Consider the following 14,011-nt stretch of genomic DNA (forward strand, 5'->3'; position numbering starts at 1 on the left):
ATACATTTTTTATCCTCTGTGGTTAATAATTTGAAATAGAATTTGGTTTATTACTTTTGTTTATATTCAATTTTATTTTTTTCTGTCTTCATTTATTTAGTTTTACTATTTGTATATGTAAGGATTTAAAGGGTTCCAAAGTCAAACTCTACAGAATTCTGTCTCTTTCAACCCATTTCCCCCCCTCCCTACAGGAAGTCAATGTCATTATTTCTGGTTATTCTCTATTGTATATATGTGTACACACATATATATACACACACACACATATATATACACACATACACATGCGCATATATAATCCAGTGTGTGTATATGTGTGCATGCATATGTATACACACTAAAAATAAGTCCAGCTCAAGATTTTCATGTTTTTTTAGAGCTGCATCCATTATGTGGATGTACCATACTTTATTCAGCCATGTTCCCATATGTATTAGGTTTTTCCAGTATTTTACAATTTAAAATAATGCACAACGCATTATGCGTATGTGTTTTCATATTGTTAAGTTTTATCTTCAAGGGAAATTTTAGGAGTGGAATTTCTTGGTCAAAAATAAATGCAATGTAATTTTGTTAGATACCAACATGCCCTCAAAATCTGGGCACAAAATGTCATCAGATAACCCTTGTTGGGATGATGGTCAGTGAACCATAGTTCTCTGAAAACCTTCAGCCTGAGAGATTAGATCATACAGCACATTTATAAACTAAATAATTGAACAGACATTAACTGTGTCCTTACTGTGTACTAAGAAATGTTATAGGTCCTGGGGATGAAAAGGAACATTCTAGGAATCCTAAGGGAGCATGGGCCAGATGGTTTTCTGCGCTTCTTATCACTGAACAGAGTGACTTAAAGTATTGCAGTACTTCCCTGAGCATGAGCTCCCATTGACTCAAAATTTTGGCTTACACAGAATTATCCCCACATCATGTGAGAATCAGCACCCAATATACCTGTTGGTACTATTAAGATAAGAAGGAATTTGAGTTTGGGAAGTTCAAAGCGGAAGGCAAACGGAGAATATAGGTGCAGCCCCACTTTGTGTGGGAAGCGAAAACTCGAACACAGAACTTCCTGCTTGTTGGGAGTCGGTGGGCAGAATGGTAAGAAGGTGAACTTGGGAATCAGGAAGTCCTAAAACTTCAAGTTAAAAAAGTTGAAAGGCATCAAACATGTGGTGGTCCAGACAGAAGGGGTTTTTTAAAAGTACATTTCAAGTGCCCAAAAACTCTTTAAACTTCTTATTGAAAATTTGGAAAAGGAAAATTCTGAAGATTTGGAAACCAGTTTTATACTGCTTATTATTGGGGATTTAAAATTACCATTGGTAAAATGCTATTGATGGTGTATATTTATTTCACGTGTAATTTTCATACATTATTTTGACAATTAAAAAAATATCTATGAGGACTTTTGCCACCTGAGTTCTACTTATCCTTTTTTTGTCTAAAAGCTCTGTTTTTCACCTATAGATTTTCTTATGGAGTTTTTAGGATAGAATTCTGTCACATAGCAGGCATTTTCCTCTAAGGACACTAGCTTTCTGACTTCACAGCCATACCTTATTCAGAGGAGTGTTAATGTAGGCTCTCTGAGAAGACTTTCTAACTCCATCCTCAAATTCCAACAAATTGAAGTCTGGACTATCTGTATCAGTGGCTGCATAAACAGTTATTGTTCAGAGTTGAATATGAGGAAATTCTTTTGAAGCCTTGGTCTAAATATTCCAATACTAGAAGTAAGCCAATTTGCACTTTATAATTTTGTTGTATTTCAAACACAAGGAAGTGGTATTGTGGAATATAACATGAAAATAGTAATATATAAACAACAGAAATTATAGAAAATATCTTTTATTCTTGTGCATGACTTTAAATGTTGACATAGGTTTCACTGTGATAGAAGTGTACATCTTATATGAAATTCTATTTAGCAATATTGTCATTTGTAATTTAACAAATCTATGGAAACAAAAATGTACATTCTTCTTTAAGAAGATATAGAAACTTTCAGTTTGAAAGAGAATCATACATGAAAACAAAGATAATTCCTATAGTAGTTTAATCCATACTTTATATTAAACCTAACATCTAACAATTATGAGTGTCTATTATCTTGAGGTATTATAATTTGACATTAATTTCTGTATTTAACAAGAAAGTACTATAATATTTACTAACTTTCAGTGAATTCTGTAAGAATTGTAACCTCACATCTTATTCAGCTTGTTTTAAGAATTTTATAAGACACATTAAATCTGAGGAAAAAAAAGTAACAGATTAATGCCCACTAAACTTCTCTGTCATCATATTAAACAGCTTTTTTCACTTTGGCAAAACTAATACTGCCATTTTATGACTTTCAGATATTTCATAAAATTTGTTAGAGCATCAGGAAAATTAAAATGGTTCGAATCTGTTTCTAATTTACCAATGATTCTATCAGATTCTTCTACACTGAGTATTCCACTTCATTGTAGAATTTTCTGTATTCCTACTTCATTGTATATTGACATAAATGTAAGCAGTGTGACTCATTAAGGTTTTGAGAAAAAGTAAGCTTCTCCAAGAAGTCCTACAAAGACAGGTAATTCTGAATCTCTCATCTGTGCTTTACTTTCACAGTGAAGGTAAACATACCGCCTTCTCCTTTAGCTTTAAGAACACCAGCGATGTTTGTTTTTATGTGGTTTTGCAAATCATACAAAAAGGACAATTAACTCCTATTGGAAATCTTTTAAATTCCAAGCTCACAGAGAAATTTCATCAATTTCAACATCTTATTTGGATACTTTTTACTTATGTTTTATTTTCTAAGTGATACTTTGATAGAAATCATATGTAGTCAAACTTCTTAGAAAATTTTTAGTTTTGCTAAACTTTACAGAATTCTTTCCCCTAAAATGATACATCTTAATGTGTTCTGCTAATGTTTACCTAAAATTAGCATTTTTCTTAGATGTAGTAATTGTTAATTTAAAGATCTATAATAATTTCTGCAATTAATAGCCAAATATTTTTGTCTAATGGGTAAGTAGAATTTCAAATATTTATGCTATTATTGTATCTATGTGCTTTCTGATACTGTGTGTGCTTCCTCAAAATCTCCAAACTTCCTCAGAAATAGAGTGCCAGGAAGTCATTTATGTAAAAATTGTTTAATATTTACTAACTTATTACAGAGCAGTTTGCATTTTAATGTTTACTACATTAGCATTTGGCTTTAAGACAAGAGTGGGTCAAGTCTGGCTTTCGTTGAAGGTTCACTGGAGTAGAGTAATCACAACATGGTCATCTCGGCCTTGCCATAACATCTCTCCTTCGAAGTCAACCAGCCCATGCTTCCTGGCACGCATGAGAATGCCCACTACTTTATCTGAAATACGAACATATCTGTCAAAGAGATCTCCAAAAGTAACCTGGATCTTGCCGTCTCGTCTGCGGCAGGCCATGGTGCGGATGATGAAGCACATGTCCATGATCTCTCTGTAGATGTGCTCCTCAGCCCGCTTGGCCCTTTCTGCTGTTTTGGTTCCCTCCTTGGGACGGCCATAGCCTTCATCTCCTTTGTGTAGGCGGTTGGACATGGCCAGCTGATAATCGAATTCTTCACTGAAAGGATTGAGCTTCTGGGATTGGATGTGTTCATCAGCCCATTGTTGCCATCTCCCTTTCAGGTTGTCCACTTGGCTGTATTTCCGTTGGGCCTTGCAGCTGAGTTTCTCTGTGAATCTATTTGCCCTAAAAGGGAGAGAGGGTGAAGAATTGAGATACTGATATTCCTTTTCCTAACATCCAAGTGTTGCTTTCTCTTTGTACTTCCTGCACGTAGGCATCTTAACGTAAGTCTAATTTTTTTTTCATTATAAACAAAATATAATCACAGTACAATAAATTAGAAATGAAAGAAGAAAAATTGTAACAGTCACATCATTTTTTCTTATTTTTAGTTGAGAATAGTTGACAACTACCATTGTTCTCATTTTGGTACACCATAAAAAAAATATGAAACTCTATTTCAAGAAAAAATCTTCTTTACACAAATATAATGTGAATATGTATGTCTTAAAGTTGCAGGTTGATGACATTTTATAATTGGAATCACATAAATGTATTAAGGGAAACCACTTTGTATAGTACTTCAGAAACCAGTTATTTCCCAAAAATAAGGCTTATACTAACATATATACATTGTATTATTCACTTATGTATATATGTTCATATATAAATTTTTGATGAGAGCATATTTATACTAGTATCAATGATGTGCCACAAATTTTGGAATATCAAGTTGTGTAGATAGAAGACAGTTGCTAGCAATAGTAACATTTATTGGATACTTTGTGCTGGCATTCTTCTAAATACTTTTTATTAATATTCCTATAACCAATCTATAAGATAGGTACTATTCTGTCTTCCCAGATGAGGAAGCTGAGGTCAGGGTGGTAAGTAACTTGCTTCAAGTCACAAACCTGTTAAGTGATAGTGCTGGGTTTTGAACCAGGCCTGTGTGTAACTACTGTGACATACGGCCCTAAACCCATGGCAAAGGTAGTATTCAAACACCAACTGTCTGAGGCTAAAGTCAATACTCTTCCCACTGTGCAGTGATGGCTGTCACTCATGCAGATACAGTGTCCAATAAGTAGAGGAGTCGTGTTTCAGATGTATGTGTGTGTCCTTGCAATTTGCAATGCATTTTCTTCTTTTAAGAAAAACCCCAACAGCTTTGAAAGTATGGACCAGTGGTGTCATGAAGGTACAGTCCTAATTTTAAAATGGGTAAAATTTATTTTTAAAAGATTTCTTTGTCTATTCTATATCTCCAGTCTCCTAGACTCTTTTCCTGGGTCTCTTTGCCTTCATGAGTAAAACATGAACTCTTGGACTATCTGAAAGTCAGAAATTTGTATTTCTCATCCTCACAAGCGACCCACCCTTCCTTCTCCCCAACACCAAGTGGCCTCATATCTGGAGGCACTGGGATTGGAGATGCAAAGCCTCACTGAAGTTGCTGACGTAAGCAGTATGCCTTAGCCAAGTAGCCCTCCCTTTCCAAACTCTCGCAATTCTCTATTCAAAACCCAGTTACAGGCCAGATATCGGTCTTCCTTACTATCCAATCTCACTTCCTGAGCTCTGGTTATCCAAACACAGGAATCTCACAGACATGGACAGGGAGACACATATACTTGTATTAGCATTTTCAAAAGAGGAAAAACAGCCACTAGATGGCAAACTTTCTCTAATTCCCATGTTTTATGTGTTCAAACTACGTTTGATAACGTTCAGTTTCATTATTATGACAGAGCTCAAACTAAGGGTACGCTGATACGTATAACACTGCTATTCTTTGTAGCCACGTGGACAAAAAATATATGACAAAGTTAATTGGGAAAAAGCACATTAAAAACTGTATACGCAGTTATTGCAATTTTTAAAAGTCACATACATATGGAAAATTGCTAGGAATTATATCCCACTGAAATGGAATGGATTTTTCTCAGCCCTGCTGGTCCTCACCATCGCCTGCCTCTCCATCGACTGTCCCTGTTCAGCTTCCCAGAGTAGGGGCTGCTTGCTCTCATTCTCAGATGACAGCAAACATCTTCTCCCCCTTAGAACCATGGCAATACATGACAGGCGTCCCCTTGAATAATGAGCTCAAGGCCATCCCAGCATAACCCAAAGCTCATACCTGATTTGAGGCAGGGACAACCTGCTAAAGAAGAGACTTGAAATATCTCAGAAGAAAATGAAAAGAATGGCATAATTTGTTAACTCATACTTGCGTCTCCCAAATACTGACTGCAGTTCTGTCCTATATTATAAAATGTAATACAGGAGTCCCCCTTATTCGCGGTCTCAATTACCCACAGGCAACCACAGTCTGGAAGCCAATGATCCCCCTTCTCATGAGTCATCAGGTCAACAGTAGCCCAAAGCTACATCACGGTGCCTACATCATTCACCTCACTTTATCTCATCATGGACACATTTTTTTCTTTTTCTTTTTCTTTTTCTTTTTCTTTTTCTTTCCCTTTTCCTTTTCCTTTTTCTTTCTTTTAAGAGAGAGAGAGCACACGAGCGGAGAGGTGCAGAGGAAGAGGGAGAGAGAGAATCCTAAGCAGGCTCCATGCCTAGTATGGAATCTGACACGGGGCTTGATCTCCCAACCCTGAGGTCATGACCCAAGTAGAAATCAGGAGTCAGACACTTATCTGACTGAGCCACGCAGGCGCCCCTCATCACATAGGCATTTTATCATCTCACACCATCATAGGAAGAGTATAGAACAATAAGATATTTTGAAAGAGAGACTATACTCATATAACTTTTATTATAGTACAGTGTTATAATTGTTCTATTATTATTGTGATTAATTTCTTACTGTACCTAATTTATAAATTAAGCTTTTTCATAGATGTATATGTATAGGAAAAGACATAGTAGATAGAGAGTTTGGTAATTTCTGCAGTTTCAAGCATTCACTGGTGGTCTTAGAACATATGCCCCACAGACGAGGGGGAGCTACTGTACATCTTCCCTTTAAGGAGCTTCTGGCAACTTTGGCATACTTTCCATCTTTTCATTAAAGTATTTACGACACCTACTGTGTGTCAGACACTGTTTTAGGTACTTATTGAATATTCAATAATAAAAAAATAAATACACATTAAAAAGCATTGATGAAAATAATCAGAGTAATACAAATTTGAGTATATGGTAAAATTCTAACTATATAAAATGCGCCCACATCAAGAGGAAGAAATCAGTGGCATGTGCATAATTGGAGATAATTGTTAGTATCCAGATGGCAGTTGATTTTTTTCATTTTTTAAAAAATTATCTTTCCTGTTGGTATCATATTGATTTTACGATTTAAAGGAAGCAAAAAAAAAAAAAGAAAAGGAAAATATTCGAATTTGCCTCCTAAGGCAACTTGTTTAAACTGTGTGTTATATGGGTCTCTGATTACTTGATGTAGGATTTTTTTTCCCTCTAATTTGCATTAGAAACTTGGAATCCCTGAATTTTGAAACTCTATGTCATTAGGGATAGGGTTGAGGTTGGTGAATTGGTAAATCTCTGAGGAAGTGAAGCATTTATCTTCTAAAAAAGCTCCTCCTAAATCTTAATGTCCATTTGTTATATTGTCAAGTTGTAATTCCCAATAATAGGAGAGAAGGAAAGCAAAGGAATTGATCTAATAAGCAAGACTTAGAACATTGGTTATGAAAAATGAAGTAGCAGGAGGAACTACCTTAATTAGTATTTAATCGTCTCTATCTTATAAATATTCTGTATTGTCTTTGTATTTCCAATTTCTAAAAAGCCTGAAAGTTCATGTTTAAATCAGAATTAGAAAATCTTATACCTTGAATATCTTCTTGGTCAATGAACATAAGAAACAATATACCAGTTTATCCTGTTTTTTTAATCTTCAAGTAAAAATGTGAATAATAGTTCAGATTGAGCATTAGAAAGACAGTCTAGTATAAATTTGTAGAAAGCAAAGCAATATTCAAAGACTGACATCACACCATACTTTAAGATAGCAATATTTCATCTAAACTTGCCTTCTTAGTGTCTTCGTTATTAGTAAACAAATTTTCTTATAGTCATCAACAAATATTTCCCCTGTCCAATTACATGCAAAGTAACTAATTCTACTAGACATTATAAGCATTCTAACTGGAAAGTGTACATGCATTCACTGAAATTCTGAAGTTTAGTTATGTTAGCTTTAAAAATGGCATCAGTTTGAGTATTGCTTTCTCATGTGAATGGGCTTTTCAGCAATCTAATGAGAACACAGGAACCAACTGTATCATAGTTGTATCATTTTGGAGTAATAATTATGTGGGTAAATTATTAAGTATGAATAAACCCCACAGGAAATAAAAATTCTGAAAGGTATATTTCAAACTTAACCAAGTTCACTGGCACTGGAAACACTCTGGCAGGTGGCCTTCACCTGCACCACCAAATGATGCTTCAGAAAGTCACGGGGCCGGAGGTGAGCTTGTCTGCTCTAAGGCTTGGATCTGCGTGAAGAACGCAGAGACCTGCTTTCATGGCCCCACCCCATAGACTCTCCCATAGAGGGAACATTTCTCCTCTTCGCCCACGAACATTTCTCTGTCAGTAAAGCAAATAATTTCTGCCACCCTTTCCAACTTCCCAGGGAAGTGTTGAGGAGAATCTGCCCCTTGTGCATCGGTTTCCTTGCTCATCTCCACAGGAAGTCTAGCCAGCTCGATTAATGGAAGCATGCCATTCACAGGGTCACACTGTCTGTTATTAATCAGGTTTGAGAGCCAGGCCTGTGATTCTTCTTGAAGATTGGTAACTGTCCTCAGAGTCCATGCTCTGGAATTGGGGTCAAATAGCAGAAAGCTGTACTTTGGCCTCTATTTCTAGCAAAGACCTTCAATATAGTTGTACCCAGACCTTACACTTAGGGTTTTATTAGGATTCCATTAATTAAGCTGACACTTTGACTTCCGTTTTAGTTTTCTTGAGCCCTTTCTCTACTGAGAGAATCAGTCTAGCATAGTGGTTAAGAACATAAGCTCTGTCCTCAGCCTTCCCAACTTGGTCACTAGTAACTCTATGACTTGGATACATTTCTTAATGTCTCTGTGTGTCAATTCCCTTAACTATAAAATGGCATTCTTTTTCTCAACTATTATTATTTTTGCTGAATATAACTTGGAGAGGATGAATGGATGATTGGCACTTTAATATTGCACCATTACTCTATGGGAGAGGGATGCAGTTTCTTTTGTCTAGCGGAGCTGGACCAAACAAGTCATGTAACCATGCAATCAAAACACTCCATATTTTTAAATCATAAAACCGAAACCATTTTCATAGTAAAACCCAGTTAGCAAAACTATTAGTAAAGAGTATCTCTACTTTTTACCAAACCTGACTTGTTTGTTTTTGTTATCCATGGAACGTCTTAACCACCAAAAAAACCTCTCTTTCTTTCTACTTAAACATCTGTGATACATAATTTTCTCCCTTTTGGTGGGTATGGGTAAAGAATGGTGCTTAGAATGAAAAATAAATGAGCAAAATCTCCTTTCACTTACTCAGGAATGTCACCCTCATTTCTCAAGGAGTACTTGAGAGTCCTATCAGGCTTCTGCTGAAGCTTCTTGAGCTCAGCTAGGATTACTGCTGACAGTAAGCGATGCTGTTTCTGCATATGACAGTCTGGTACCCTATGTACTCCAAGACTGAGAGAAAGGAACCAAAGAAGGGAAGAGATTTAATCCCACTCCTCCACCCCAACCCTGAGGACCAATCTCCTAGCGTCCTGTACAGTTGGAATCACCAGGAATGGCTTCCTGCATTATAATGCATACAACTAATTAATTAATTAATATCAAAATAACTCTATGGGTTACATCTGTTTTTTTAGATGAGGACAAAGAGACAGGATTTGCCAAAGTAACTGTGATTCAAACCTAATTGTCTCCCATTCAAAGCTTATGTACCTCTCCATCACACTGAGAAGGTGTCCACGTACATGTCTGATTTTAGGAACCTGAGTAGGGTCCTGTATGTGAGTCCCCACTTCCAGTTTAGAGTGTGGTGAAGAGAGTGGGATCAAGAGCTAGAATGCCTGGGTTCAAATGCCATAGGCTGTACAATCTTATCCAAATTTTCTAGTATGTCTTTGTCTTATGCCCCCATCTATCAAATGTGGAGAATACTTATACCTGCCCATGAGAATATTGTGAGGATTAAATGAATAAACATATGAATAAACATAGACAAGTGCCCAAGAACAGTATATGCATTGGAGATTGTCTCTAGTTGTCCCCTTCCTAGCTCTAGCCAGTCTGAAGCATGCTGACAGAAGATCTTCATTTGCCATCCTCAATCTTTATTCTGTTGGGTTCTATTATTCCATTTTTAGTAAGCAGTCATGCAGGCAGCATGCACCCACCCACCCACCCACACACACACACACACATACATGCACATCCCAAATCCATAAGGCCCGAATTAGGCTATGGTTCCATAGTTCCTGGTAGGATAATTATTTCTGATTATGAATTTCTGTATTAATGTAAGTTGAGCAAAAATCCAGATCTCTCCACACATCCTTCAGGTACTGCATGAAAGATAGCTCCATGTCTGGTTTTAAAACATTGCATTAGGAGACAGGCACATCTCAGCTTTGTCACTAACTTGCTGGGTGAACTTCCCTTCTGAGCTTTAGTGCTCTCCTCCCTAAAATGGGATAATAATACCTGCTTCATAGGATCGTGAGAGTTAAAAGGGACAGAGCGTGTTAGCCGTTCCCGGAACGCATTAAATACGCAAGTGTCGTTACAATTATCTAGATTCGCCATTTCATTTGCTTTGAAATCCTGTGATGTCATAGTTCTAATTCTTTCAAAACACCTTTAAAGTCACAAACTGTAAGAAAGCTTTTTGTCAAATTAGGTAATCAGTTTTGTTCTTTACTTTCTGATTGTTTAATAAAGCTTAAAACCACATCTACACACCTAATGTCTCCAAAGGGAGACCGTTTGTAAGCATTCGTCATATCAGAGGCTTTTCACATATTTTGACATTATATGTTGTGGAGTGAGATTATCTGTTATGTGGAGGTGGAGTTACTGTCTTACAAGAAAATATGTATTTTTTTGTCTGAATAAATGAATCAGGTTGACTCAGCGTGTGTGTGTGTGTGTGTGTGTGTGTGTGTGTGTGTGTGTGTTTAGGTATGTGTATTTGACATCTAAATGTCTTAGGATTGTGGTATTTTAATGACCTAGCTTTAATAGCATTTCTGTCTTTGTTTACCAACAGAACAAACCTTTTCTGAAAGTTTGAAAAATTGCCAAATAATAGAATCTATGTGAATAATAATGGCTTTTATATATGTAGCAAATGGAACAAGTACTGTGCTAAGTGCTTGACAGCCTTAATCTCTTCTCCCAATACAACAGAATTTATCCCAAAAGGTTACTCTTGCTATCATTTTACAAAGGAGGAATCGGGCTTAGAAAAATAACCAGTTTTGTGTGTGTGTGTGTGTGTGAGAGAGAGAGAGAGAGAGAGAGAGATGAGAACATTTAAGATCTACTCTCTTAGCCACTTTCAAGTGTATAGTACAATATTATCAACTATTGTTGGGGCAGAGCTGGAATTTGAACTTGGGTCTAACTTCAGAGCCTACCCTGAAGTTAGATGGCAGCCTCCCACCTGTTCACAGGGTCATAGAGACCTGTGTCCCACAGACACTATGTGGGTAGATGTGTCCCCTGAGGATACTATCGACTGCATTCAGACAAGGGAAATGTTTGCCCAGTCCTAGTCTATTAGCAAGCATGTTTTCTGCAGAGAAATAAGCCAGTTTGCTACTCATCCTAGACTTTATTTTTAAAATCTACCCAAGGCAGACATCCTTCTCTGGTGGTTTCGTCTTTGTTGAGGCTGAAACTTGAGTATTCAGTTCAAAACATAAAGAAGAAACAGAAGAGTACAGGCCCTGGACCCAGAGGTCCCTAGCTTGGTGCTGTCCCTTTAGCCCAGGGGTCGAGCCTTTCCCACAGGACCTCTCCGCCTGCCCGCTTTTTAAGATTCTCATTCTAACTTTGGGAGCACTTCCCTGCCCTCTCGGTCCCCATGGCTGGTTGGGGTTCAAAGGCAATATAAGCAGCTGAAGGGGAGCATTCACTTACTGGGAAGGCAAGGGGCGTTTGATTCTGGTGGCGACCACCTGCTCTCCATCCTGCTCGGGCCTCTCCTCAGTCTCCCCTCCGTAGCCGCTGTCCTCTGTGTCAATGCTATCGCTTCTCCACTTGGGCTCATCCTGTTCTATCTCTTTCCAACCTTTGGTCAGCTCAGATACCAGGTTGGCACATTTTCTCCTCCGCGTCGGGGAGCCATGGCTGTGGAGGATTCTGTCAATGTCATTTTCTGGCTGCCCGGTTCCAGGCATGTCACCATCCTCGTATCGGTGGCTCAGGTGGCTCACATCCCCTCCTCTCTCATAAGCTTTGCTGACAATTGTTTTGGTCACCTCTTTCCTTTTGATATGAGACACTTCGGTGGCTTCCTCTGAGCTTTGTTCATCTCCACGTCCCTCTGACTTCTGGGACAGAGACTTTGGGGTGCTCTGAGCTTTTTGGTGGAGAGTGGGGTAGATCACTGGCTTAGGAGCTTGGGGTGCATCCTGAGTCCCTCCTGGCTGCCAGCCTGCGGGCTCTTGGGCCTGCCTGGTGCTGTTCTCATTTGCCCACTGCTGCCAACCTCGGGCCAAGTTGATCACCAGGGTGGCTGTGCATACCTTCCGGAGGGCACGCTTGGCTGGGCCCTCCTCTCTTTCCTTTTCTTCCGGAGCCATGCCACCCTTCTCTTCTCTGCTGGTAGCCTGGGCACTGGCTGAAATGAGTTTGGACCCGGGGACTGCCTGAGATTTAAATAGAAGCAGGGTGTGGGGGTGGGGTGGGGAAGAGTTTGGTGATGGTGGAAACTATGTTAAACATTTCTTGCCAAGAAGTGGTGCCTTCCCCTGATGGTGTGCTTTTTTTAAACCCTGACGTCTCCAGTTTCATCACAGCAGAGGGACATCTCTGCTGGTAAAGGACAGTGATATGCGTTCCCTTTCTTCTCAAGTGCCAGAGTGGAAATTACTAGATTTGATCATGTGCTCAACCTTATGTTCTTCCTGACCTTAAAATATGGTCCTACCATTTATAGGAGCATAAAATATGGGCACAAATTGTGCTAGGAATATTATAGGCTTGTTCTCATTTAAATCTCAATATAGCTCTTAATTAAGTCCCATTTTATAGCAATGAAAGCTAACTTCCTACAGCTAATAATACCTGCGATTCAAACCCAGATCTATCTGATTCAAAACTCATGCTCTTTATTCTAGTTATCAAAGATCCTAAGTTCCCTTTTTCTTTTGTCTTCACCTCTATTCAATACAGACCTCAGAATCACTTCATCCAACCTTTATTTTCCAGATGGGAAAACTGAGGCCCAGATAAGGGGGAGACAAGGGCCAGGTTTTCCGGTCCCAAGTTTGAATTGTTGTATAGACAGATCATGTTGATAGAGAAGACGATGGTCACAATTTTGGTCCAACTTAAAATCTTTAAGACCTACACACATGTTGAATTTCACAGATTAGTATTAGGATAAATCTTTTCAAGTATTTTGAAAAAATACTCTGTTTTTAAAAAAGACCATTTAGGGGTGCCTGGGTGGCACAGCAGTTAAGCGTCTGCCTTCGGCTCAGGGCGTGATCCTGGCGTTATGGGATCGAGCCCCACGTCAGGCTCCTCCACTATGAGCCTGCTTCTTCCTCTCCCAGTCCCCCTGCTCATGTTCCCTCTCTCGCTGGCTGTCTCTATCTCTGTCAAATAAATAAATAAAATCTTTAAAAAAAAATAAAAAAATAAAATAAAAAATAAAAAAGACCATTTAAAGACAAAATAAGTGAATGCTATCAGAAGCAACCCCACCCGCCCTTCTGTTTTTAATTACAAACCCTTCCTTCACAGGCCTTTAGTTTCCTGCAGAAAAAGCCATTCATTCAATTCTCAGAACAAAGATTGAAATATAGTTTTAAAAAAAGGACTGGATGGATAGGTCATGTGGAAAGAAAATGAACCATATCTGAAGTGTGCTAAACCAGATAAAAATGCTCAGGACTCAGCACTGAATAATTTCTTAAAATAAGACAAACAGAATTTCTTTTCACACAGCGGTTCTATAGACTATAGAACTGTATCCTTTCCTCTAATCAATATTGAGAGCTGCCGTCTAAGAGCATAAAAAAAAAAAAACATAAAAGTCTGTTAATTCTGATGATGAAACAAATTTATTTTAAAAAATATATCGATGTCAATTTTTCATCATGTAGGTCATTTACCTCCTAAGATTAAAACAATTTGGGAGATGATTTAATCCTCTATCTAGAAATCTGTCAGATGTGTACTCAGAGTTCAACAGCATCTGATGC

At 38.0% G+C, this 14,011-nt stretch overlaps 1 protein-coding gene across 1 annotated transcript; it reads right to left on the reverse strand.

Moving 5' to 3' along the window:
• Nucleotides 1-1,844: 1,844 nt before the first annotated feature.
• Nucleotides 1,845-12,440, reverse strand: ABRA (actin binding Rho activating protein). The gene is made up of 2 exons (XM_026495350.4): nt 11,718-12,440; nt 1,845-3,747 (listed from the first exon to the last, which is right to left on the reverse strand). Exons 1-2 carry the CDS (start codon nt 12,380-12,382, stop codon nt 3,270-3,272), a joined length of 1,143 nt encoding a protein of 380 aa, XP_026351135.1. The 5' UTR covers nt 12,383-12,440; the 3' UTR covers nt 1,845-3,269.
• Nucleotides 12,441-14,011: the final 1,571 nt, after the last annotated feature.

Source organism: Ursus arctos, unplaced genomic scaffold (assembly GCF_023065955.2).
Source record: "Ursus arctos isolate Adak ecotype North America unplaced genomic scaffold, UrsArc2.0 scaffold_6, whole genome shotgun sequence".
Lineage (NCBI taxonomy): Eukaryota > Metazoa > Chordata > Mammalia > Carnivora > Ursidae > Ursus > Ursus arctos.